Source organism: Apodemus sylvaticus, chromosome 11 (genome assembly GCF_947179515.1).
Source record: "Apodemus sylvaticus chromosome 11, mApoSyl1.1, whole genome shotgun sequence".
In the NCBI taxonomy this organism is placed as follows: Eukaryota; Metazoa; Chordata; class Mammalia; order Rodentia; family Muridae; genus Apodemus; species Apodemus sylvaticus.
The window spans coordinates 16,272,398-16,300,381 of record NC_067482.1 but is presented as its reverse complement, the minus strand read 5'-3'; the positions used below and the strand labels follow the sequence as shown (position 1 = coordinate 16,300,381).

The 27,984-nt window shown below is 39.1% G+C and overlaps 2 protein-coding genes across 5 annotated transcripts in view; one reads left to right on the top strand and one right to left on the bottom strand.

The window, feature by feature from the left end:
• The window catches only part of Septin11 (septin 11), a 142,230-nt gene that overhangs the window by 88,756 nt on the left and 25,490 nt on the right, over positions 1–27,984 (top strand). The window contains exon 11 of one of the 3 annotated variants that reach the window (XM_052198473.1): positions 308–1,382. The exons of the other annotated variants lie outside the window; for them this stretch is intronic. Within the exon in view, the coding sequence (XP_052054433.1) occupies positions 308–353 (46 nt within the window). The 3' untranslated portion in view covers positions 354–1,382. Of the gene's footprint in view, positions 1–307; positions 1,383–27,984 lie in introns of those variants that run through there. 3 annotated transcript variants of the gene reach the window in all.
• Positions 1,093–27,917, bottom strand: Ccni (cyclin I). 2 transcript variants are annotated; one of them, XM_052198478.1, is made up of 7 exons: positions 27,400–27,914; positions 23,358–23,515; positions 8,859–8,987; positions 8,424–8,498; positions 7,317–7,457; positions 6,825–7,055; positions 1,093–2,573 (listed from the first exon to the last, which is right to left on the bottom strand). In XM_052198478.1, exons 2-7 carry the CDS (start codon positions 23,469–23,471, stop codon positions 2,130–2,132), a joined length of 1,134 nt encoding a protein of 377 aa, XP_052054438.1. In that variant the 5' UTR covers positions 23,472–23,515; positions 27,400–27,914; the 3' UTR covers positions 1,093–2,129. The 2 variants fall into 2 exon arrangements, with proteins under 2 accessions (XP_052054438.1, XP_052054439.1); XM_052198479.1 differs by lacking the exon at positions 23,358–23,515 and having other exon boundaries at positions 27,400–27,917.

The following is a 27,984-nucleotide window of genomic DNA, read 5'->3' as shown; positions in this document are numbered from 1 at the left end:
TTGCTATTTCAATCTCGGGCTGAAGTTTTGAAGAGTGGGTTTTGAGGAATGCTGAGGGCTCTGGATATTTAATGTTTTAAAATTTTTGTTATTTTTATCATGTAGGTAGGTGCTTTGCTTGCATGCATGTATAGGCCCACTGAAGCGATGGCACTGGGGTTTCTGGAATTGGAATCACAGTCGGTTGTAAAACACCATGTGGGTGCTGGGATTTGAACCTGGGTCATCCAGCCTCACTGTAGAGGTCTCACTATTGCCTAAACTTCCTGGGCTAAAACAGTCTTCTTGTCTTAAACCTCTTTAATAGCCAGGACCACAGATGCATGCCAGCACCAGCTCACCATCAGCATTAAGGAACCTCAAGATGGAGCAGCTAAAGTCCTGTTGTCTCCTCTCCCACTTTTGCAGTCTTCAACATCTGGATTATAGATTAGATATGCAGGCTCTAGACTCAAGTTTTGTGCATCTAAGTGTGTGTGTGTGTGTGTGTGTGTGTGTGTGTAGGGGTTGTCCCATTCATATCATACACATTATGAACGCATTGAACTGTGAACCCAAAGCTCCCATAATTCAAAGTCAAGAAAGATAAACAAGACATGATTTTATAAAAATACATATCTGTGTGAGACCAATTCTTTGCATATAAACCCTTTGTTCATGTCACTCCCAACCCCCAACCTTGCACACTTAATTTATTCTCCAATTGGATTTCCAAGGTCATAGAAAATAGTAGTTAAAAGTCTTCCACAAATTTCTAAACATTAGATACTGATGAGAATACTCTTGCTCTGTTAAACTTAAAAAATCAATGGGCTAAGAATGAAAGCTTAAGCTTCATCTGTAAGCTTGAGCCTGCCCTTGTAAGCAATCCCAGTTGATTGTAAGGTCTCTAGCCCACAAACAAGAAAATACTACAAATGTGAAACTTCCACAGTCAACCACTTTCATTTTTATAGTACAGTCAAGAAAGCTCACGTTTAGGCTTCTTGCTGGTTTCTTTAATTAAAAATTTTGCAACGTGCCTAAGATATCAGAAACCATACCTTCTCATAAGCAAAACAAACCAACAAAGAACTCCTACAGAAACAAAGGTTAAGGACAACATTTTATTGCTACCAGAGGCTTTATCAGCAGTACATGGTTCTGACTGCAGTGCCATCTTCAGACTGCAAAGGGAGCTCAGGGTCCAGAAGTCGCTCAGAGAAAAACAAGGTAATAACTCCTTATCAAGAAAATCCTAATAGTGTAAAATAAAACTAGGGTACTGAATTCAATTATAAGTTACAGACTCAAATCAGGGCTGCCCCAATATCTAGACAGTTACTTCTACTGATTATAAATGAGCGAAAACAGATCAGTTACTGAAAAAAAAAATCTACGTACATGTTACATGTTTCTTTGGTGAGCACCTGGATATATTAACTTTATCAGAAATTCTTTTATATAAATGTCAAATGCTTAAAATGTCCTAATTACAAGCCGTTTTTTTAAGCTTCAAGATAAACAGAAAGGACAATAATCTTTTTCAACTAACAACTGAAATGAGCCACACAGAGAGTGTTTCCTCCTCCTCTGACTCACGGGGACGGCTTCAGAGCGCCCTTTCCAAACACTTGAACCGTGGATTAAACATGGCTGCCACACAAAAATAATTTCTTTACTGAATTACTTTAAAAGAAAAGGTGGGTGGTACTTATTCAGTGAAGTCAGAATACACAGATCAACAAGCACACAACTTAGTAAGTATTCAACCGAGGCAAGAATAGGCAAGAGGAAAATAAGGACACGGGAACAGGTTCCAAGCTGTGAGTTTGCAACTTTCCCCTAAACATTGATTTTTTTTTTTCTTTTTGACATGGGGCAAACTTATTTTAACAATGAAGCAGAACTGACATAGTACAAAGAACTTTTGCTTCACTTTTAAATACATTTTGGATCTTGAGTCTATAAATATATGCCTTTATATTAAATTATGTTGAACTGTAGGTAACCGTACAAAACAAGAAGAGTGTTTTTCTTTTTTCCTGGCTCACTTCAGTCTGATAAAGCACATGCCCTTCTCTACAGCCTTTCCTGGTTGTCTAGTCTCACCCCGAGTAGTCAGCCTTAGTGGAAGGTGACACCTGAAACTACATGACAGAGACAGGCTGCAAAGGTGGACAGGGGGAAGCATGGCCCTCTTGCCTTGATAAATCAGTGCCACATACAGAACCCACATTCTCGGAACCATTGTCTTCATTATAGAGCCGCTTGATCCCATCGTAGAAGTCATCCACCTCCATCTCCTCCACTTTCCGTTTAGCAGAGGTATGCTTGCACCCACTGGCAGCGGGGAGATGAAGGTGGAAGGCTGCTGGACCTCTGACTGGCACTTCTGGCTTGCTGTTGTCCTTGGAGAAATCTGGGCCTGAGACAGAGGAAGGATGTAATTTGTACGCTCCTTTGTCACAGGTCACCAGGGTGTGCTTGAGGGGACGGTAAACATAAACGGAATTTAGAGGCAGGGAAGACTGCAGAGCAGAAAGGTGATATGCCACCAGCTCCCGACAGTGGATCAATTGGGAGCTGTCCATCTGGACCAAAGAAAGAAACAAAACCACACTGGTCAGTAACGCGGCCCACTATTACCTTTACTGCCACCGTTCCTCACCCCTGGCCCTCTCTCCCTTCAGCTTTCTCTGCTCCCCCACACCCTCCACCTCACTCACTGATTACCTATCCAGCCTTCTTCTGAAATAGTGCACATGCTTGTGCTTCCAACATAAATCTGTATCGTGTGTGAGCACTCACAACAAGGCAGAACCTGACTTTGTTCCCTGTGATATTAGTAATGTTTGCTTTCTTCTGTCTATGCCTCTTGTCTATAAGGCCAAACCCCACTCTCTTGGCCTCTTCTAACTTCTTCAATGAAGACCAAAGTCAAGATAGGCACAGAGCAGTGATCAACAATTTAAGGAAGACTCAAAAGCAATGGAAAACATTAAACTAGGGATGATGGGGAAGCTTGCTTGGCTCATTTTTTTTAATAATGTATTATGTTACAAAATAATTGCAAATGTTAAGCAAGCATATTTTTATAGAAAATAGTTAACAAGACTACATCGATTGAGAATTGCTATTTCTTCCTTATCCTTTGGAACAGTTCAGATATTAATCCATTCTGGAGTAACACACATTTGATCCCTTCAACCTCTTGAACACCCCAATTTTGATAGTCATTATGTTTCTGTTTCAACATATCCTCACAGTTAAGCAAATAATCACAATCACCCATTTAACAATCTAGCCTTGCATCTGGTGACTTCAAGACTCAACTTTGAGGCATCATCTTATCTTAGCCATTGCTTCATTCTCTGTGGGTCACAACCCCTTGGGGGTTGGGTCCTTTCATAAGGGTTGACTAAAGCCATTAGAATACACAGATGTTTACATTACAGTTCATAACAGTAGCGAAATTACAGCTATGAAGTAGCAATGAATATAAATTTGTGGTTGGGTCACCACAACATGAGAAATTTTATTAAAGGGTTGTAGCATTACAAAGCATTTGAGAACCACTGCTTATATTAAATATTAATGACTGCAGTGAAAGGCCTTCAAAGTTTTACCTATGAAGTGTTTGTCTTACTTTTAACTTATAGCACTGAGTGACCTTCTCTATCACTATCGACTCTTCTTCTAGTCAACAATTCTTCAGCAGCATGGCAGTCAGTATCTTCAGAGTAAGCCAAATGCTCTCTAGTGTAATATGCACAAGGCTCTATAAATCTCACAAGCGTACTTCCCAGTGTACTCCATAGTGACAGTTTACACTCCCGGCACAGGCCTAGTCTACATAATACACACCAAACCCCTGCCACTCTCCCTTGCTTACCTGCCTCAACTGTTGCCCTCTCACTCCAGGAAGCTTATGCTGGCCACATAAGCACAAGGAAGCACTTTTCCCTGTTGTGTACCTTTTTTTTTTTTTTTTTTTTTGGCATTTTAATGTTATCTTTCCCCACCTTTCTTTTTTGTTTCTGGCTCGGAGCCCAGGCTAGCTTCCACTCTTGGCCCCTCAGCCTCCCAGGTGCTGGCATTAGGGGTGTACACCATCACACCAAGCTCATTTTGGACATTTCTTATCCACATTTTACTCATCCCACAGACTGAAGTACACAGCAGAACTATTTGTAATACTATAGGGAAATAAGTACAACTCTACAAGAACGCATTTTGTCACAAAATTAGCTCATCTCTAAATGTATTTACTATGTTGATCGGGAAAGAATCAATGGGAAAAACATAAATGTAAAGTTACATGAAACTATCAGAATACTTAACTGAAGACTTTGGCATCCTCCATTTCCTGTTTTAAAGTACTTTAGAAGACACTACAGTAAGATATTAAGTATCAGAATTCATTTTTCTTGAAAAGCCATTTTAATAGACCCCAATTTTGTGTGTGCATGCATCATGCATGTTCATGATGTGTGAATGGACCCATGTGTCATGGCATGCACATGGAGGTTAGAGGACACTTTGTGACATCCCCTTCTACCTTACATGGGCCCTAGGGATCGCACTCGGGTGGCTAGGTGTGATATGGACTAGACCTAATTATTAGCCCAGTGATGAAGACCCCTGCTAAAAACTGCATGTAAGAAATGGGGTTTCTAGTATTTCAAGCAGCATACAAAAGAGAACCAACAGACAGAGAACAGGCTTTTTTCCAAAAAGAGGAAAAGTGCCACAAATGTTTTAACCCCTTGTTCACTGGTCATGATCCTGAACATGCATTTAAAAGGAATACTCTCTATGATCTCTGATGGTGAAAAAGAGAAACGAGAGTTATTATTTTGAAGTGAAGACTATCAAAAAATAGTAATGCATTATAAAGTTAAAAAAAAAAAAAACTCACCATCTATTTAAACTCTACTTTCCATTGGGGTTCCAAAACAAAGTCTGTTTAAAATAAATCCTAATCTAGTATAATATGAACTCGACCTTCTAAAGTAACAAACCATTCCCAACTTGCTGCCTTTGTAGTAAAGTGCACTTGTTTAGGAACATACACTACAATTACTAACTCTAGATGCAGACAAGTCCTTTATCTTGCTCTTAAAATTTAAGCATTTTAAGTGAACCATTTTTTTTGTTTATTTACTTATTTACTTATCTCATTATGAGAAACAAGAGAACCTTTACTGGCCATCTTTATGACTCCAAATTTCAATATGGTAACCATTTCTAAATGACCTTATCAAAAATTAGCAACAAAAAGTTGCTAACCATTTAGCTGACCAGGAGAATAGTCAAACAGCAATAAAATAAGGCCATCGCATAGGTTTCCAATGAAGAGGAGGAACAGAATAGCATGATACACGTGACAGGTCCCAGAGGACCCACATATGGTGAGCAGTGTAAAACCCTGAAAACAGCTGTTGGAATAACAGGCAGCTTTCAAGGGTAACCAAGAGTCTATGGTAGGAGGGTATGCGTTTTAATTCTCTATTTTAGTTTTAAGAACATCTACTCTGACCACTGACTGGCAGGCAGCTAGGAAGACCACAATAGAATCTATATCCTGACAATCAGCGTGGGTCACTACAGGTCAGAGAGCAAAGGACATGAACATAGCCATATGAATAAACTCCAGGAAGAGAGCAGTAGAGAGCAAGGTACAGCTGTCCTGGTGTGGAGCTCACCAGTGGGGCAGAAGCACTGGCACAGGCTGTTTGGAAAGCTCTCAAACCAGAGATGTGTCCCAAGTCCACAAGAGGCACGGGAAAGCTAAGACAGAACAGAATGCATCAAGAATGGGGTGTAACCAATGGTACAACACTTGCTCACCATGTGCGAAGCCCTAAGTTTGATCCCCAGCACTAGGGGCAACAGGAGGGGGCATTCTGGCACGATCTGATGCAAAGCTTCTGATACTAGAACCCCAAGTCTATCTTTTGCCATGGGTCTACTTACAAAGAAACAAGAGATTATACTCTGCTCTAAATACACATAGGTGAACCTAGCAAGGACAGGACCTCTGCCCAGATGAACTAACAGCCATCATCCTTGGGTCCCAAGGGCTGCTCCCCAGGCTTGCACACGAGAAAGAACTCCACCCACCGATTTAATTTTCCAGCCTGCTCTAGACTCTTTAAGGTTTATGTGCTATCAAAAATAGAAAGGTTGGAGATGGCTCTGTGGGTAAGAGCACATATTGCTCTTGCAGAGGATTCTTCAAATCCCAGTACCCACACCAGGTAGCTCACAACATGTACAGAGCAATCAAACCACCACTGACTCCTTCTAGTCTGCACAACCACAGAGTTCTATGTCACTCTATTGAACTCTCAAATTCCCTAAACTGAAACTGTAATTGATGAGTAAAATGATCTCTAAGATCCTGTACAGTTAAGGAAAAAATAAAATTAAATGAGGAATTTCTCTGAGCATCAGAATATATACAAAGAAAACCAACTCCTAGAGCTGTGCACTAGTTTTTAGAGAAGGGAAAGAAAATCCATCAGTCTCTAGAGATACCAGTTTGCAAATCTCAACTTGATTTCTCTTAGGTGGCATGAGTAAACAGGCTGTTAAGTAGTTACTAACACACAGCACTATTACTTTATTATATTTTCTCTATCTAAACTTTTCTTAATACTGAGGTGGCATTTGAAAATGCCAGTTGCAAACTGATTGTTTTTAAGCTAAGGACTGACGTCAGAGCCTTCTCTATCATGAACTAAATCTCCTACTCTCTCAGTTTATTTAAAACTATAAAATAACCCTCTCAATTCAACCAATGAAAAAATAGTGTAATAAAAAAAAATTAAGCTTGATACCTGTGCTTTCTGCAGCAGTTCAATTGTAAGGGGAAGCCAATCAGGAATGAGTTTCTCCATTTCCAGACTAACCATGGCCAAAGCCAGCATGGATCCTTTGAACTGCAGAAGTTGGCTGCAGGCCATACAGTGAAGTAGCTGCTTGGTCAGGATTGCCAAATGTTGAGACGGGCTCAATTTGGGCAAACTGAAAAATAACTGAGGTCTAGTTGACACTGCAATGGCATGGAACTGGGGGTTTGGGGAAGAAGAAACAAAATTGTTATTTAAGAAAAATATCTAAGAAAGTGTACATAGAAATAACATCTCAGGTACAATGCAAGTTTATAACTTTAGCTTTAGTGATTTGATACATTTTCAGAGTCTAATTTTTCTCCTTGACTAATTTTAATAGTTTTTCCCAAATCCATATGAAGAGGCAACCTTTCTCCAAGTTACTGGATTAGGACTATGTATTCCAAGTAAGAACTAAAACATTTTAGATATACTTACAATGTGAAGAAAATCCAATGGTGTGGCTGTGTGAAGATCCCAATTCAATTTATCCAGAATAATTCTCTCCATTCTCAAAATCTCAGATGAGGAACATCCACAGAAACTGTCTCTTGCCAATACCTTTAGCACTGGAATTTTCTATTCACGACAAAAGGAGTAAGATACAAAGGTCAGAAATACACAGAAAAATATATTAAACCAAAATGTACTACAAAGGTTCAGCGGCTAAGAGCAGGGCTGCTCTTCCCAGGCCCAAGTTCAACTATCAGCACCTACATGACAACTCACAACTGTCTTTATTCCAGCGCCAGGGAAACCAATGCCCTGTTCTGTCTTGTGTGCACCAGGCATGCATGCGGTGTACTTATATACTCTGAAGCAAAGCACTAAAAATTGGGAGGCAGATGCAGGCAGATCTCTTAAGTTTAAAGGGAGCCTGGTCTACTGATCAAGTTCCAGGACAGCCTGGGCTACACAAAGAAATTCTGTCTTTAAAACAACAACAACAACAACAACAACAACAACAAGACACCCAAATAAATAATCCTTTTAAAGAGACAACTGATCTTCCAAAGAAGCATACTAGAAGGACAATGAATCAAAAACACTTAACTAAAACTGGAGTTTCTAAGACAGCATTCATTATTAAGCCTCTTGAGGCTCAAGTAGCCTGGCCCTGCCCCTAGATACTCTTTAATGGTTGTTTCCAGCCCCTCAAGATGCAGGCACCCAAACTACATCCTACAGATTAAAAAAGACCCCAAGATAAGGCCAAAGAATTCTACCATTCCAGACCGTCCGGGAAATAACTCCCCACAGTCCCAAGAAACCCTATATAAGGTCTGCCTCCTGCTCAGTTTTTGCTGCTTCTCTCCTGAGCAGAAGCAGCCAGTCTCTTGTGTCTTTCCTAATCAATCTCTCATATGAAGCTTGTTGTGTGGTATGACTTTGTGGTATTTCTTGGCTCCTGACTACCAGGATACCTTTCTTCTCAGAGCTGTAACACTTATACATTTAGTAATAAAGGTTTCATTATAAACAAACAAAAAAGCCTCCAAGCAAATCAACCAAACATAAAGAATAAACTTTGAAAGGATTCATTACCTCATCTTCCTCAACAGTCTTAGCAGCCAGAAAAAAACAGCTGATTGCAATACAATTCAAATATTTTGGATGAGCCTAAAATTAAAAAAAAAAAAAAAAAACCAAAAATAAACAAACAAAAAACAACATTAATGATTATTTTGAATTGAGCTCTTTGTTTTTAAAATCTAAACAGACATCTAGTTTACAATTCCCCCAGTTTACATCTTCTTAGGTACAAAAATAAGTTTCTTTTCTGTATGTTCATACCAGTCATTGAATAAATGCTATGTAAAACTCTGAACTTACTGAATTACTTCCAAAATTTTAAAACAAAATAACGTCCTATCAAAATCTCTATATCTACTGTCATGACAACATGTCTACTAGTAATCTATGGTTTAGCACAAAAGTCACTGAAAGACGCTGTGTTTGAATGTATCTTACAATACTTACTTTTACCGTAGCTAAAAACCTATCCAAAAGACTGCTTGCCAGAGCAAATGTTTCTGGATAAAGGTTGAACTGGTATTTGAGTTTGGCCAACCATTGAATTACTTCATCTCTCTGGGATGGAGAAACATTCTAGAAGGGAATAATTAAAAAAATAAGAGATCACAACGTTTCAGTTATCATTTAGAGCTCTCTAAATACATGGCTAGCTGACAGACAGCTCAGCAGGTAACAGTCCTTGCTGCCAAGCTTGGTGACCCGAGTTCACTCACTAAGACTCACATGGTAAAAGAAGAGAATCAACTCCTACAAGTTTCCTCTAACCTCCAACATGTGCTATGGTATATGCATGCCCACATACACAAAATAGATACATGTACCATATTTTTAAACATTAGGAAATTAAATAAAAATGCACTAATTGTTAAAATGTTTGAAGATCATTCAAAATCACACCTGAGATAGATGAAAATTATATATACCATATCACATTTAATATCATCTGATACTAAAATCTTCACTATTCATTTCACCAAATATCTACAATTGAATTAAATTCAGATATTTAGAAAACAAAACACTTTAAAATTTAATTACTACTAATCGATAATTACTCTTTTAAGAATGAAGTAATTTCTGAGCCAGAAAATACCCATGAGCTTATGTTAGGAAATACAAATCGACTATGAAACAAGGATTAGTTCTCTAAAAACAACAATAAAAAACATTTTAATTTACCTAAATATTATTTTGAACTTTTGAGTAAAGGCTTAAGTTTTGAGGGAGGGAGGAAGGGTGTGTAGGGTTGTGTGTGATGTGTATGTGTGTGTGTGTATGTGTGTATACTTTAAAATAGTAGTAATTCTTTTACTTTTATTTGAATTTCAATCATGACTGAACTGTTAGTGTATTACTAATGCAAAGTAAAAGATTCTTTGAGGACTACTTACAGGGACATAAATAGCCCAGGCTTGTCTAAAACTCACTATGTAGTTGAGGGTGACTTTAAAGTTAGGACCCTCCTGCCTCCACCTCTCAGGTGCTGGGATGCAGAGGTGCACTAGCACGCCCAGCTTACACAGTGCTTGGATTCTAGAGCTTCACACATGGAGACACAGTACCAACTGAGCCCCCATACCCCAAGTCCTTACACCACACCATGCCATGTAGCACAATGGAGTAAAAAATTACTTGAATGATACTTACTTATCTTTATGAAATATAGTGCAGTGATCATGGGATACGTTTCCTGATCAATGCCAACCTAAGCTAATTCTTTTATCCTACAAATATAATTAACAGCTATTAAAATAAATGTTCAATGACTGTATCTAGGGTATAGCTCCTCAAACAGGAATTCTAGCTAGAATTGCATTACTGTTCTTGGTTTGCTCTAGAGTTACAGAAGTGACTTTTGTTCATTATGTCCCTGCCACTGCAGCTGTCGACTTCTCATTGTGAGTCCTCCTCCTCTACTTGCTGTCACTTTGCTTGTCAGCTGTGACATGACAAAGTGTTCTTCCTCATTAGCCAAATCAAGATGGTTACATAATTCTTATACCTAGCTCTAAACTTGGTTATAACAGGTATTTTTAGTACACCTACCTTCTGTTCAACTCTTTGGTAACAATGTCAGTGGTGAATAGAAATACTAGTAAGATACAGATGACTTACAATCTATTTTATTAGCAACTCACTACAAAGTTGATTACTGAGTAAAAGTTGTTTACACTTCAAAACTTAAGTCTTAAAGTCAGAAGGACCATAAAAAGGTATTAAACCAGAGTTACCTGGTTTAATGGCTGGTTTAAGAGTATAATGAAATCTTAGAAGAAACAGCAACTAAGTAGTATCCTAAAAAAAGGGGTTGAGGATCATCTGTGCTGCAAGATAAAAAGTCTTAGTGCTTAAGCTCATAGAGGGGACATGGAGGACAAAGATGATTTCAAACCCAATTTCAAACTGGTTTAAACCAGTAAGCTCTTCAGAAGAGCAGACAAGATTAAGGTGGGTAGAGACTCCCAGGAACTGAAGCCCAGACAATCAATCCTAGAATTTTATGATCAAACAAACAAAAAAAAAAAAACAAAACAAAACAAACCAAAAACAAAACCACCACCACCAAACAAACAAAAGACTTAAGTAAGTTTTGAGAATAAAGCTACCAGCCTGAAGGTTCTTACTTTATGACAAACTTATATCCCGTTTGACAGAAAAACAGTAGTCGAATTTATTTTATTTTATTTTAAAAGACTGGATCTCATGTAGCCCAGGCTCACCTCAAACTTGCTATATAGCCAAGGATGGCTTTAAACTTCTGATTCTCCTGTTTCCATTACTGGGATAACAGGTATGCACACCATACCTGGATTATGCAGCGCTGGGTATTAAACCCTGGGCTTCCTTCATGTGTGCTAGAAAAGCACTCCAACAACAGCATTACAACCTATAGTCTGGAGTCAAGCCATCAATAACAGAGAAAGAATCAATCCTTTGACAAAATACTACTGTCTAGAGCTATCACTTCTTTAGGTAAGAGGATATCTAGCCTTGTAGCTAGAATCTGGGTAACTATCAGTTGGCAAGGTCCTTAATTACACATTTCCTATATTTTTAGAGCCCCAAGGTGCTACTAATAAAATCTACTTCTGTCCCCTAAAGATCTTTGAAAGTAAAGGTAGTCTCTTCTAAATAAGAAATTAAACATTTAAGGAAAATCCAGCCAGCCTAATAAACCAACAATGAGGAAAGGAATCATGAAAGAGAAGTAGGCAGTGATACCATCTGATGCACTTTGGGAGCTCTCGGGAAGGAAAGGAACAATGATCAGAGGTCACAAGAAACAAGAACACTAACTACACTGGCACGTCAGACATACAGTTAAGATACAGAAAAAACTCTCCCCGAGAGCAGACTATATTATTCTCTGGTATACTTCACTTTAAACAAATACAAACAAAAATTTAAGGAAAATTATAAAAGATGAATAGAGCCGGGCAGTGGTGGCGCACGCCTGTAATCCCAGCACTTGGGAGGCAGAGGCAGGCGGATTTCTGAGTTCGAGGCCAGCCTGGTCTACAGAGTGAGTTCCAGGACAGCCAAGGTTATACAGAGAAACCCTGTCTCGAAGAAAAAAAAAAAAGAAAAAAAAAAAAGATAAATAGAAGGAACACAATCACCTATGTAGATTGTTATAGTTATGGTAGCTAAGTGATATAAACTATATAAGCATACATATGATATGGAAAAGGAATATGTATGACTTCTCTTCTGCCCTACCTCTATACTACCTGATTAAGAACAAAAATTCATAAAATGTAACACATCAGTTATTTTTAAATATGGTAATTAGTCATGGAAAAATGAATCAGACCAAAAAAAAGCCCATTATTACTAACAAAACTCTCAGAAGGTAATATGTGAAATGCATTTGCACTTCAGTAATGCTGATCCTGGACCACTGCTCATATCAAGAGCACTCAGCAGTAAAACAATCTGGACAGCTTTGTGAGAAGTAAGTTCCAAATCTAATATTCTCTAATCATATTAAAAAAAAAAAAAAGGATCAATGAACAGAAGAAGGGAACAGTACAAGTCCCAGATACCACTTCTCACAGGCAATGCCTAAAGAGGTTAAGAAGGTAACGTTCAACTAGTACTTCTTAAGAGAATATAGAGTACATTCACATGGTTGGTGAGTCTCCTGGGCTTAGCTTTAATCTCTAAGATTCATCAATTAAGGACAGTAGCATAGTTCCCATGCTTGACAGACAGAAACCGTCTACCTGTCCACTCCTGCATACCTTTTATTACTTTCTACATTAACCTTCACACTATTAACAGTGCTTAGGCTAGGAGTCTTCCTTACCATGCAATTTTGCATCCCTGCTTCCTTCCTTAATCATTCCCTCTAACTGCAATCCTTTTTCTATTTTACTTGTTTTAACATACACACCATACATACACACACTCACACACAATTTCAAAACATTGGGTGTGCTTTTTAAAAGTTACAATATTGCTGTGACAACCAGGTCCTGAACTATGATTCTAAAGAGAAGATAATGAAGTGACGAGTCCACATTGTGAGATCAGGGCAAGCAGCTAGGAGTAACTAAGAGTTAGAGAGACAAAATCTGGGACTTGAAAAACCAAGGAATAGTAGGAGGTCAGAAATCTGAAGGAAAAAGAAAGTCACCTAACTGATGGCATAAGATGTATTCTGGCCCTGATTCAGAGATTTTGTCGTGATCACTGGAGGAGGAAGAAGAGAAAAGGTAGGAGGCAGACGAGTAAATAAAAGGGGTAAGACAAGATAAGATCCTAAGTGACAATAGTAGGAAAATGGTAGAGCGCTTGCTTGGTAGACAGAACATGCTGGGTTTGACCTCCCAACACCACAAAGACAAAAAAGAACTAAGTCTGTATCATTTTTAAAATGATAGAATGTTCAGTGCTAAATCAAAAATTTATCAGAAACATAAAAAGAACTAAGTAAACAAATGAAAGACAAGAACAGAAACCAGGCAACAGGAAGGCAGATCTTTATCAGAATAAAGGATTTATTATACAAGAAATCACTGGGCAGAGGGGCAAGATACCTCAGTGGTTAACTGCTCTATTTGAGAACTTGAATTCAGATTTCAGCACCCACATCAGGTGGCTCAAACACCTTTAACTTCAAGGAGTCATACAAAGCTCCCTTCTGTGTAAACACCCACATCCACAAATCTTTATTTAAAAAGACAATGATGAATATGACCCAAGAGGAAAAACTGAAAAATACAGTAACTGAAAATTATAAACTCAAGTGTCCATCTAACAAGAATTACATGTGATTGTAATAGATCTGATTACAACAGATATATTTGTTGTCTTGAAAAAAATGGAAGTCTAGGAGCCAGAGACATGGCCCACAGAATCAAGGCATATGCTGGTAACCCTAGAACCTGAGCTTGATCTCCAAGACCCACATGGTAGAAGGAAAGAAACAACTTCAACAAAGCTGTCTTCTCAGTTATTAATAGTCTCCCAACCAAAAAAAAGCCCAGGACCAGATGGGTTCAATGCAGAGTTCTACCAGACCTTCAAAGAAGACCTAATACCAATACTCTTTAAACTATTCCACAAAATAGAAACAGATGGAACACTACCCAATTCGTTTTATGAAGCCATAATTACTCTGATACCTAAACCACACAAAGAACCAACAAAAAAAGGAGAATTTTAGATCAGTTTCCCTTTTGAGTATCAATGCAAAAATACTCAATAAAATTCTTGCCAACCGAATCCAAGAACACATCAAAACGATCATCCACCATGATCAAGTAGGCTTCATCCCAGGGATGCAGGGATGGTTTGATATACGGAAATCCATCAATGTAACCCACTATATAAATAAACTCAAAGAAAAAAAAACCACATGATCATTTCATTAGATGCTGAGAAAGCATTTGACAAAATCCAACACCTCTTCATGATAAAAGTCTTGGAAAGATCAGGAATTCTAAGGTCATACCTAAACATAGTAAAAGCAATATACAAAAAACTTGTAGCCAACATCAAACTAAATGGAGAGAAACTTGAAAGCAATCCCACTGAAATCAGGGACTAGACAAGGCTGCCCTCTCTCCCTACCTGTTCAACATAGTACTCAAAGTCCTAGCCAGAGCAATTAGACAACAAAAGGAAGTCAAAGGGATTCAAATTGGAAAGGAAGAAGTATCACTATTTGCAGATGATATGATAGTATACTTAAGTGATAGTATACTTAAGTGACCCCAAAAATTCCACCAGAGAACTCCTAAACAACTTCAGCAAAGTGGCTGGATATAAAATTAACCCAAACAAATCAGTAGCCTTCCTATACTAAAAGGATAAAGAGGCTGAGAAAGAAATTAGGGAAATACCCTTTGCAATAGTTGCAAATAATATAAAATACTTGGTGTGATTCTAACCAAGTAAGTGAAAAATCTGTATGACAAGAACTTCAAGTCTATGAAGAAAGAAACTGAAGGAGATCTCAGAAGATGGAAAGATCTCCCATGCTCATGGATTAGCAGGATTAATATAGTAAAAATGGCCATCTTGCCTAAAGCAATCTACAGATTCAATGCAATCCCCATCAAAATTCCAACTCAATTCTTCATACAGTTGGAAAGAACAATTTCCAAATTTATCTGGAATAACAAAAAACCCAGGATATCAAAAACTATTCTCAACAAAAAAAGAACTTCTGGCAGGATCACCATCCATGACCTCAAGCTAGACTACAGAGCAATAGTGATAAAAACTGCATGGCATTGGTACAATGACCAGCAGGTAGATCAATGGAATAGAATTGAAGGCCCAGAAATGAACCCTCACACCTATGGTCACTTGATCTTCAACAAAGGAGCTAAAAGCATCCAGTGGGAAAAAGGCAGCATTTTCAACAAATGGTGCTGGGTCAACTGGCAGCCAACATGTAGAAGGATACAAATTGATCCATTCTTATCTCCCTGTACAAAGCTCAAGTCCAAGTGGATCAAGGACCTCCATATAAAACCAGGTACACTGAATCTAATAGAAGAGAAAGTAGGAAAGAATCTGGAGCACATGGGCACAGGGGAACATTTTCTGAGTAGAACACCAACAGCTTATGCTCTAAGATCAAGAATTGACAAATGGAACCTCATAAACTTGCAAAGCTTCTATAAAGCAAAGGACACCGTCAATAAGACAAAACAGCAACCAACAGATTGGGAAAAGATTTTTACAAATCCTACATCCAATAGAGGGCTAATATCCAATATATACAAAGAACTCAGTAAGTTAAGACTCCAGAGAACCAAATAACCCTATTAAAAAATGGGGTACAGAGCTAAACAATGAATTCTCAACCGAGGAATGCCGGATGGCTGAGAAACACCTAAAGAAATGTTCAATATCCTTAACCATCAGGGAAATGCAAATCAAAACAACCCTGAGATTCCACCTTACGCTAGTCGGAATGGCCAAGATCAAAAAACTCAGGGGACAGCAAATGCTAGAGAGGATGTGGAGAAAGAGGAAAACTCCTCCATTGTTGGTGTGATTGCAAGCTGGTAAAACTACTCTGGAAATCAGTTTGGCAGTTCCTCAGAAAATTGGACATAGCTCTACCTGAGGACGCAGCTATGCCTCACTCCTGGGCATATACCCAAAAGATGCTCCAACATGCAATAAGGACACATGCTCTACTATGTTCATAACAACCTTATTTATAATAGCCAGAAGCTGGAAGGAACCCAGATGTCCCTCAACAGAGGAATGGATACAGAATATGTGGTACATTTACACAATGGAGTACCACTTAAAAACAATGAATTCATGAAATTCTTAGGCAAATAGATGGAGCTAGAAAATATCATCCTGAGTGAGGTAAGGCAATCACACAATGTACTCGCTGATAAGTGGATATTAGCCCAAAAGCTTGGAATACCCAAGATACAACTTACAGACACATGAAGCTCAAGAAGGAGGAATATCAAAGTGTGGATACTTTGATCCTTATTGGAAAGTGGATCAAAATACCAATAGCTCACAGCCAACCAATAGAATGAGCATAGGGTCCCTAATGGAGCAGCTAGAGAAAGGACCCAAGGAGTTGAAGAAGTTTGTAGACCTGCAGGAGGAATAATAATATGGACCAACCAGTACACATGGAGGGACGCATGGCTCCAGCTACATATGTAGCACAAGATGGCTATTTCAGACATCAATGAGAGGAGAGGCCATTGGTCTTGTGGAGGCTAGATTCCCCAGAATAAGGGAATGCAAGTCAGGAATTGTGGGGTGGTTGGGGGGTGGGGGAGTGAGCAGGAGTGGGGGGAATGGGATAGGGTTTTTTCCGGAGGGGTAATGTGGAAAGAGTATACCATTTGAAATATAAATAAAGCAAATATCTAACAAAAGAAAAATAAAATAAAGCAAAAAACAAACAAACAAAAATCCCAAAGCTGTCTTCTTATCCCCACACAAATGCCATGCCACTAACACAGGTATGTACATTCACATACACTAAGTAGATAAAGGTTAAAAAAACCAAAAACCTAAAGCATAGAGAAGAAAATTTATGAATCTAAACACATTACAGTTAAAAGAAAAATACTAAAAAATAACTTAAGCATCTACCTTAAAGAACAGTAAGTTATATTTTTGAAAAGTAAAACAGCAAGTAATAAATGATAAAATTCTGATTTTAAAAAAGCAGTATTTTGGAAACAAATGTACTCTATTAAAATTGCAAGCTAACACTCTATATTCACGATCAAGGAAACTGCTGGTAGTGGTGATAAAGATTTAGAGTTAAGGTGTAACTGTCTGCTAGTATTTGCTGGTCAGGGTTCATTCATTACTAACAAACCAAAAAGCAAACACATATACAATATACATAGAACCCATTCGGCTAAAGAACAAATACAAGCCAACATTGTATTTTTGCCTAAATAAAACAAAGTTTAGAGCTAAACTAATAAAAGAAGCCAAAGTAAGTCAAAAGCATAGTCTAATTTTACTACACATTAATGACATCTGAAAACACCAGTTTAAGAAATAGAAGAGTTGGGCTGGGCGGTGGGTGGTGGCGCACACGTTTAATCTTTGAGACCAGCCTGGTCCAGAAGAGAAAGAAAATACTGGAATGGAGAAGGGCAAGTCTTATCAAATGAAAAAAATAAAGAGTAAAATGTGTATCATGATGACTTTGTGGAAGTAAAATCTAGCTTTAAATATATAAAGAGCCACAGATTTACTCTGCATTACTTTTTTGTTTTTGGTTTTTAGAGACAGGGTTTCTCTATAGCCCTGGCTGTCTTGGAACTCACTCTTTAGACCAGGCTGGCTTTGAACTCAGAAATCCGCCTGCCACTGCCTCCCAAGTGCTGGGATTAAAGGAGTGTATCACCACCGCCCGGCTACTCTGCATTACTTACATAGATGGAACCACTCACTGAATGAGTGAACTCACTAAGTGACCAGTGTGTGTGTGTGTGTGTGTGTACACTGGTATGCACATGTAAGCCAAAGAACAACCACGGGTATCAAGAATGCCACTCACTTCCTTTGAAACAGGGTACTCATTAGCCTGAAGTGCCTGCCTAACTAGGTTAGGCTGGCTGATCTTTGAACTCCAGAGTTTTTCCTGCCTCTGCCACACCAATGCTGGGCTACAAGTGTGAACTGCCACACCCAAAATGTTTACATAGGTTCTGCAGGAACCAAACTCAAGTTTCTCATGCTTGTGAGGCATTCAGTAGAAGCATTTCTGAGGTCCAATTTAGGAAAAGCCTTGTGATAATCAGAAATTAGAACTTTTCTTAGAGACGGGCAGTAGTGGCGCACACCTTTTTCCCAGCACTTGGGAGGCAGAGGCAGGTGGATTTCTGAGTTCGAGGCCAGCCTGGTCTACAGAGTGAGCTGTATAGGACAGCCAGGGCTACACAGAGAAACCCTGTCTCAAAAAACCAAAAAAATAAAATAAAATAAAATAAAATAAAATAAAATAAAATAAAATAAAGGAACTTTTCTTAGAATGGCCCAAAAAATAGAGGAACACTACTGAACTATCAGAGATGGATGTTAAATAAACAAAATTTCCTTTTTACTGTACTGTTAGATTTGTTCCCAAACTTGATACATACAACAAATACAAGTAAGAAGTAGTTTTAAAATACAAATCCTAGGGTCAGAAAAGTGGCTACATAAGGTGCCTTGAAGTGCAAGCTTGACTGATCTAAGTTTACGCTTGTCCTGGAGCGCTAATGACAGTCCATCCTCACCCCCACATGCAGAGCGTACCTACCCCACAAGAGCAATAAAGTTACAAAATTCAACAGTTGCTACAGCAATTCAAAGGGTGTGCATGTGAGTTCTAAAATGATCACTTGTCTCTTTTGAGATAGGGTGTTATTCTTAGCCTGCTGGCCTGGAACTTTCAGAAATCCTACTGCCCCAGCCTCCCAAATGCTGGCATCACAAGCCTGCTCCACACCCAGCTGAAACTCCAATTTTTACAACTTTCAGATAATTCTCATCTATCTAGTGGCCAAGTGATTCAGGCACACCTCTCTGTATGTTTCAGCTATCCTTAGCATAATTTTTTTTTAACATAAAACCAGATAGCCTTTGACACCTTAGTGTGCCAAAGTTCCAACAAAAATCACTTTAAAGTTTGTGGCAGGGCTTTCTTTGTGATCAAAGACTTCAGCAAAATAAATGTAGATTATCTGAAAGTGTCACTGTTTTTAAGTTTTCCCTAAATTCATTCAAACTTCAACTACTATACACAAGAACTTTTCTGTAAGAACCAAAAACACACAACAGACCAATATTGAATAAATTATAAAGAAGCCATAGCCATTCATTTAAAAGTTTAACTGTTGTGCTAACACACACCTGAAACCCATTACTCACCAGTAGACACAGAAGGATCAAGAGTTAAAGGCTAGCATTCATCTGCAAAGCAAGTCTGAGCCAGCTTGGGCTACTTGAGACCCTGACTTAAAACACTATTAAAGAGTAACAAATGTTTCAGAAAACAGGACACATCACCACCAAGGAAACCCCAACCAATTATATTGTGTTATCACAAGGGAAATACAGAGTTCTCTGGGAGAAGTCAGGAGGAACAGGGACACTTTCTTGCTTGGCCACACTTTGCTGAGCACTGGAGGTTGGGGCCAACATTAAGAACGAGCTGTGAGAGTGGCCTTGCACTTACAGAGGACAAGGAAAGGGGTAAAAGAAAGCAGAAGCAGGCAGCATAAAAGGAAGCTCTTAAAAAAAAACAAAAACAAAAAAACAAACCCAGACTTTTCTATTTTTACCAGTTCTTAAAAATATGTAACAGGAGAAAGGCCTGTCTAAGACCAGGAATTAGAACTGCTCTTTTAAGCCTAAACCCATATCCTCTCCTATTCCCCTCAGACCACTCAAAGTTCTAGTATTAACCAGAACTATTGGCATTACTAAAGCAAGTCCTTAAATAGGTAAAACGCCTTAACACCATCCTATCCTAGATCTATCACCCCTCCCCTAACAGTCACATTTGCTCTGGCAACATGTGAGAGTCCCATTGCCTTGACCATGGTCCAGATGTATTAACCAAAGTAACTAAGCTAAAATAACTAGAAAAGATCTATGTCAAAAGTAAATGGCATGGAACATGTAAAGTAATTACAATGCTCCGCCGGGAATGAAGGTTTCCAGGTTGCTCTGACCCCGTCTAATGTTGATATAAACTATGGTCTTTGTTGGTTCGCCTTTAACACCTCTGTACCCTGAGCTTGGGCACCAACAGACTTTTCAGAGGCACAAGCCTGTTCTTGGTTTGGCCATCGATAAAAGGACTAGACTTTTATCAGCATGATTGTCATCCACAAGCCCTCTGCTCTCTGTGCAGGAAGGGTGGGAATGCCTGCATCTGCTGGTTCTAAGTGTCCTGACCTGATGACTCACTCTGGGTGCCTTAACCACAAGTCCATTCAAAATTTCTGTATCCAAGGCTTCAAAAGTTTATTATCCAAAAATAATGAATGATGTCAACTTGATGCTTAAAATCAGGTGGAACAGAGGAAAAAGAACATGACAATGTTGGAATTCCAATACACTCTTGGAAATCTTTCTATAAGAACATGCAATTAAAGAAAAAAATCAAAAGCTAAAATTAGAAAATCAAGTTCTTAGACAATATATGCAAAACCTCATGCCCACCTCTAGTGTTTTTCTGACTGAAGCAAAGAAAAGCAGCAAGTTGATTTCCTTTTTCTGGAGCTGTTGGTTTCAAAACCATAAAACCTGTATATTTTGAGATTTTTCTAGAGAACTAAATTGTTATATGACAAGAATTTATTACTAACTCCTTTAGTACAGAATAACATGTTTGCTATCTAAAAATATAGGCACTCTAGTCACGGGTGTTAGACGAGCTACCTGGGAAAGGTTGAGGGCCAACTCGGCCAACTCTTCTTCCACCAGGGCCGGTGCTCATGCTCACCCTGGTAAGGCAGTGTGTGCAGTGTGAGCCCTATTTTCAGCCTTTCTGTGTCGCTACCCATGCTGGAGTAGACTTTGATATATCTATCTTTGAGTTGTTTTTTTATCCTGTAAGTAACTCTAACAAAGCTCATTGAATTACCAAGGACTTTAGGGAAATCGTACATCTATTGTGGGCTATCTGGGAACAAGTAGACATGTATTGTGCCTCCTCAGGAAAAGTCTGTAACACAGCAGCAAGCTTTGTGTTAAGAATAACTAGTTAAGAGTTGGTCCCGAGGATTATTTGTAGCATTCAGATCAACTTTTGCAAAGTTTATGAATGTACTGTTCTCAGGGTCAGAGGATGGCTGAGTACAGGTGGAGGCCCTTGATGCTCAGACCTAGCAAGCTGTGTTTAACCCCTGAGGAGAGGAAGAGCACCAACTTCCATACAGTGAGTGTCCTTTGGCCTCCACATAAATACTGCAGCATCCACAAACATACATACATAAATTAAGAGTGTAGTAGAGGGCCGGAGAGATGGCTCAGTTGTTAAGAGCACTGACTGCTCTTCCAAAGGTCATGAGTTCAATTCCCAGCAACCACAAGGTAGCTCACAACCAACTGTAATGGGGATCCGGTGCCCTCTTCTGGTATGTCTGAAGACAGCGATAGTGTACCCACATACATGAAATAAATCTTTTAAAAAAAGTGTATTAGTATCAGAATTATAGAGGTTTGTGTGTGTATGTGTTAATCTTAGTACTTTATCTCACATGTCCCAAAATGTTCGGTAAACTAAACTATTGGCTAAAGAATATTATTCATCCTTCAACAAAATTTAAAAATGTAGTTTGTATATTCTATTTTATAAGTGAATCAATATTAGAGATAATATATAAATGTTGTAAGGAAAGAGATTCATTAACACAACTCATAACTATTCAATTTGGAACACTTATAGATTACTGTAACATTTGGTGAATGACTTAGCTGTATGACTCTGTAAGCAATATCATAAATACTTTGTATCTTTCTTTGTAACTGGATTACAAATATTTTAAATTGTGCTGTAGTTGTCCTGCTGTTTTAAAAATTGTTTCAGAAAGAGAGGGGAGAGAAAAGTAGGTTTGTCTTATAAGTTTTGATCCTGTCTTGTCCTCTGGTATTACCTCACTGATACCTGTTAACCTGGCTATACAAACAGACCAGGCAACATGGTAATTCAGCCATTTACGACAGTCACAGTAAAATGTCACCTTCACAGCTGTGCTGCAAATGGTTTTTAGGGTTAGCTACATACTGACTTAAGGAGATGACAGGAGAAAGGAGAAAGACAGAGCTCTTCTTAGAACTCTGTTGGAAAGGTTTTAAGTCCTAACACAGTCATGAAATTTGGAGTTTTCTCCATTCACATCTTCAGTGTGTAGAATTGCACACCCAGAAGTACAGCAAATATTCAATAAACATTTAATGAAATCTAAACCACACATTAACACAAAAATAAATGGGAAAGTAGAACAAGAAGAGACTGCCTCAAGTAAAGATTCAAATTGTAACTATTATTCGTTATCGAAGTCTTGAACAACGTGGGACTGTGCCTAACTTAAGAGAACCAAACTATCCACTACAAGAGAGTGCCTAAGTGTTCCTTCCATAGACAGTACTTATTCAAGCTCAACTAGTCTTCAATGTGCAAACTGACAAACAGTAAATGTGAAACAGATTTCTTTAGCTTATAGGAAGAGTTAAGAATAGAATCAGAAAATGTAGACTTCAACAGCCTAGAAATCTAAAACTAATGTAAAACAGCTGTTTGTCATTTGATCACTGGTAATATTAAAATTTTCTTGGCTACTCTACACGCCAAACACCTTATGAGACAAGAGGGATAAAAAAATGTACAAATTGTATATAGTAAACTGTTAAGAATATGAAACTTTTAGTTATAAAAATTTAACTACTATGATCAAAGTATAAAACTGTATACCAGTGAAAGTACACAGGTGACCGGAGTGATGATGGCTCAGTGGTTAAGACCACTTGTTGATGTTGCAGAGACAGGAGTTCAAGTTCCAGTACCCGCACGACAGCTAATAATTGAAACTCCAGTTCCGGGGCCTTTTCTGACTGCCAAAGGCACTAGGCATATACAGGGTACAGAGACATACATGCAGGCAAAATACTAACAGACATAAAGTAATTTTTAAAAACTGCATAGCTACAGCAAAGAGTTCAGCTGATATCTCAAGACTTTCAGCACTGCTATTACCTAGTAATTCACTGAACTCCTTAGAAATATTGACAAGAGATTTTTGCTGTTGGCTAGCCTCCAAGTAATACGGGCCTTGAACTCCTCTTAAGCTCTAGGATTACAAGTATGCATCAGCAAACCCAGGTGAGAACATGTTTAACAGTACAAATATTCCCAATGTAGCAGCATGATATAAATTATGCAATAGTGTTATGCCTAGTAACGAGGACCTGTCTCAAGTGAGAAATTACCTGATTTGTAGGTATTTTCGGCACAGTCACCTTCCACATCTGGGCTTCCCTGGAGATTGCCCTTTCCAACAGGGAAGACAATCTCTGGTTTTCCAAAGGTCCTGGAAACTTCATGATATCCCTTTGGATCTGCCTGCCACCCAGCTTGATGTAGCTACCTATTAAAATCAAATATAAATAATGTGCATCACATAATTATAGAATAACTATATTATACAGTTTATAAATGTTGGTATTTATTAAGCAATTTATAAAACAAAATAAGAATGTTATAAGGCAGTATACGATTTTATAGCTCTTTAAAATACCATATATTAAAGTTGGCAACAATGTCATCTAAAGTAACCTCACCTTAAATTTGAAATTAGTTATAATTCAGTATTGTGTAAAACTAGCAAACAACTAAGACCACTATTTTTTATATTAGAAATTCTTAGAAATAGTTGTTCCAAATATTCTCTCTAGAAGTGAAATAAAAATAATCACTAAAGGCCATTACTCTTATCACTTAAATACATTAATTTAATAATTACATTAAACCATTTGAAGTCACGTGAGGGTTAAGACTGGTTTAAGGGAGTCTGCTCTACAATTAAGGTCCTTAGTAAGATTTTCAAATGTTCAAATGTTATTTAACAAAAAAAATCTAAAAAATATTCTGAGATGAGCGAAAATGAAGACATTAAAAACGTGTAAGATGCAAAGAAAGTGGTGCTAAGGGAAAACTAATTCCTGAAAATGCCTATATTAAAACACCCCAAATCATTTACCTAACCTCCACCCAAAGACAAGGTAAGTGGTAAGTCACAGGAAACAAGCAGTGCATGTTTGTAACCTCAGGACTTCTGAGGACCTGGGCTACACAGCCAGACCTGGTCTTTAAATAAATGAAAAATCTCCTTAAACTTAAAAAAAAAAAAAAAAACAAAAAAAAAAAACAAACAAAAAAAAAAACAATAGAACTGTAAACCAGGCCTTGTGCACACCTGTAAATTTGGGTAGAGACAGGAGGATGAGACATTCAAAGTTATTCTTAGCTACATACAACATTTAATATCAGCCTGGGCTTTTCAGATAACTAATTGCTGAAACAATGAGAAGAGGAAAAACAATGAAATCAATTGAGAATTAGTATTAAGAGGTTCCGGCTTAAATACAGCTTTAACTGGATTGGATCCTGTACTAAAAACAGGCATATTTTAAGGAGCATTACCTAATCAAAGAGATATTGACTGCAGGCCTACATGTATCAAAACTACATTTACTAAAATTTTAAAAATGTTTTGTGATTCTGTATAAAAACATTCCTATTCAGCCAGGCGGTGGTGGCGCACACCTTTAATCCCAGCACTTGGGAGTCAGAGGCAGGCGGATTTCTGAGTTTGAGGCCAGCCTGGTCTACAGAGTGAGTTCCAGGACAGCCAGGGCTACACAGAGAAACCCTGTCTCGGAAAAACAAAAAACAAACAAAAAACAAAAAAAATCCTATTCATAGGGGATAAAGAATTCTAGAAGTATATGTCACACACATTTACAATAAAACAATAAAAATGGGTAAAAGTATGCATAGAATTAAGTTGTAAATTATTTGTCAATATCGTGGGAGAAACATTTTTTACACTCCTTTAAGACAGTTATTGACAGGTAGCAGGGAATTCAGTTTTTGCTCCTTTTACAGAAAACTTGTAAGTCTATTCTTTAACATATAAAAAGAGATTTAAGCTAAATGAATATTTGCTAACACAAACACTTAAAAATGTCATCATACTCTACCTTTTTTGGAGATGAGAACTTTCCTGTTATGTAGCCCAAGCCAGGCCTGAATTTCCACCTCAGTCTCCCAGGACAACTTTTTTTTTTTTAAATGATGGAACTTTATTGTTTCTTGTTCATCTGTACACACTATTAGTCACATGCACAAATGTGAATGATCTTTTTAGTCTCTAAACACAAAAGGACTATAGAAGTTGGGTATCCCTTATATGATGGGTCCAAATGTTTCAGATTCTGTGTGTGTGTGTGTGTGAGAGAGAGAGAGAGAGAGAGAGAGACAGAGACAGAGACAGAGAGAGACAGAGAAAGATATTTACATAGAAGTTGGGTATCCCTTATATGATTAGTTCAAGTGTTTCAGATATTGTGTGTATAAGATTTTAGAATATGTACATATATATATAATTAGAAGGGAACCCAATATAAATATGTATTCTATATACACTTTACATATAGCCAAATAATTTTATATAATTTAAAAATAATTTTGTACATGAAAAGTTCAAGGTATAGAATTTTCCACTTGTGAACTTCTTAAATTCCTTTCCACAGATTTGGGATGCTCAACTTGAATTTGGCTCGGCACACTCCACACATGTCTAAATGAGCTATGAAGCATTAAATTTTCTTAACAGGCTTTACATTTTCCTCCCATTGTCTCAAATGCTTCTTCTATACTGTTCATGCTTATGAAAAATCTTAGTTTCTGTATTAACAAGCTTGTAAAACAAAGCTTACATCAAACTGTACTACCAACATACACCCAGGACCCCCTGATCTTAAGAGTGTAACATAATGCTGGTAAACAACCACATTAATAGCAAACTTCATTAATACATAATTATCCTATTATGGTTACCACAATGCCAACTCTATTAATAATCCTGTACTGACTGTTGACTTCTGGTTCTTACTTCCTTTTCTGAACAGAGAATATCAATGTGAGCCTTTCAGGTTCTCATATCTACTATTCCCTCATTGGCTTTATGCATCAGCAATACTGGGTTATAGCGGTCCCAAAACAGTGGGTTAATCTTCATGCTATCCACTGGTCTTCCAAATTGCAGTGCCTTCTGTAGGCTGAACTGCTCTCGATCTATTAACATTACCTTTTGGAATTGTGAAGGAACACACTCCCCTGACTTTCTGTATATATACTTAGACATAATCCTGCCTTTGCATTTACTTACTGTCATGACCATTGTTAGACTTGCTTTCTCAAGGAATCATGAGTATTTTTACCACCAACCAGTTTCTAAAATCTAGCACTATGCCTCCTCCACCCCAATCACAGCTTACACTTGCCTGGTGCTTATCAACGGCCCTCAAAGCTTTGCTACTAGGCTAGCTATTGTTCTTATCAGCCTAGGTAAGCCTTGTTTAACCCTATGATGGTGGAATTACTAAATCCATTTAAAAGAGGAACAGACACACAGATAGGTTGAATTCTCTTAATTTTAAGAATTACATGACCAGAGTAAACAAATACTCTTGGCTTTTAACCTTGACCCACCCCCTCCTTTAAGACAGGATCCATTATGTATGTCACTATAGCTATTCTGAAAGTCTCTACTGCTCAATGGCTCTTTATTGTCAAGAGTGAAACCTAAGTATTTTACTTTGCTATTCTAAGACCTTCAGTTGATCCATTTACCTCGTTGATCAATTTACCTCACACCTTCCACTAATTTAACTACAATGTGCAACTTCTTCCTAAATGACCTGCAGTGGAGCAAGTAACTCAGCATAGAGCATTTAGGGCTTCTTGCAGAATTCGGCATTTTTCTGTCCTTTCCGATGCAATTCAGCTCCCTCACCTCTCTAGTTTCCTCCATCCGCCCAAGCCCTAGGTAACGTTACCCTCCGGCAACTACCACGCGCAGTGTGTGTGTGTGTGGGGGGGGGGAGCTGGGGTGGATTAACTACTGGCTTGACATTCACAATGCTTTGCCCGGTAAATTATCTTCGGTGGTCACGAGGGATCGGTGGCCTCTGTAGGCGGGGGTGTGTCCTCTTCTTTATTAGCACTTGCTTGCAGAGCCTGGAACTGGCACCCCAGTCGGTGACCGGCTGTGGCTACAAGTAACTTGGGGACAGAAAGGCCGGGCTCAAAGGAAACCCACCCAGCATTGCCAGAGACGGCGAGGGGGACCCCGGGGTGCTCCGGAAAAGACCGCCGAGGGACCGGTCCTCGGGGGAGCGGCGCGCGCCCCCGCGAGCTCCCACTCCGGCGGCGCGCACGGCGACCGCGCCGCACCCCCGCCCTCACCTTCTCCTCCTCTTCCTCCTCCTCCTCCTCCCCGGCAGAGCTGTAGGCCTCACAGTGGTGACGCGGGGTCATCCGGGGGCCCGTTACCACCTCATGATCCTCGGCGCGCGGCGGCGGGGCGCGCGGGACCAGGGCCGGGACGTCTGAGGAGGGAGAAGAGGGCAGACCGGGCCGGCGGGCGCGGGCACTTGGGCGGGACGCACGGCTGCGGCCGAAGGGTCACTCAGCGAACTAGTTCCATGATGACCCTGGGCCCGAGGCCGCCGCCGCCGGTCCCGCTCCTCCGACCGCCGCCGCTGGTGCCCGGGTGAGGAGGGGGCGCCCTCTCGCCATAGGGCGGCGGGGGCCGGGGAGAGGCACGGGGTGAGGCCGGCTCTGCCCCTGCCCGAGGGAAGCGCCTCCGAGGGGAAATGGTGGAAGGGGGGAAGGGGAAAAAAGAAAAGAAAAGGAAGGGGGAAAAGGGGGAGAAAATAAGAAAAAGCGAGACAGAGGCGCTGGCGCGTCCGCTCGCGGGGGAAGGCTGGGGAGGGAGGGGCGAGTAAAATAGCGCCGGCCGCCTAGCCCCGCCCTCGCGGACTGATCTCG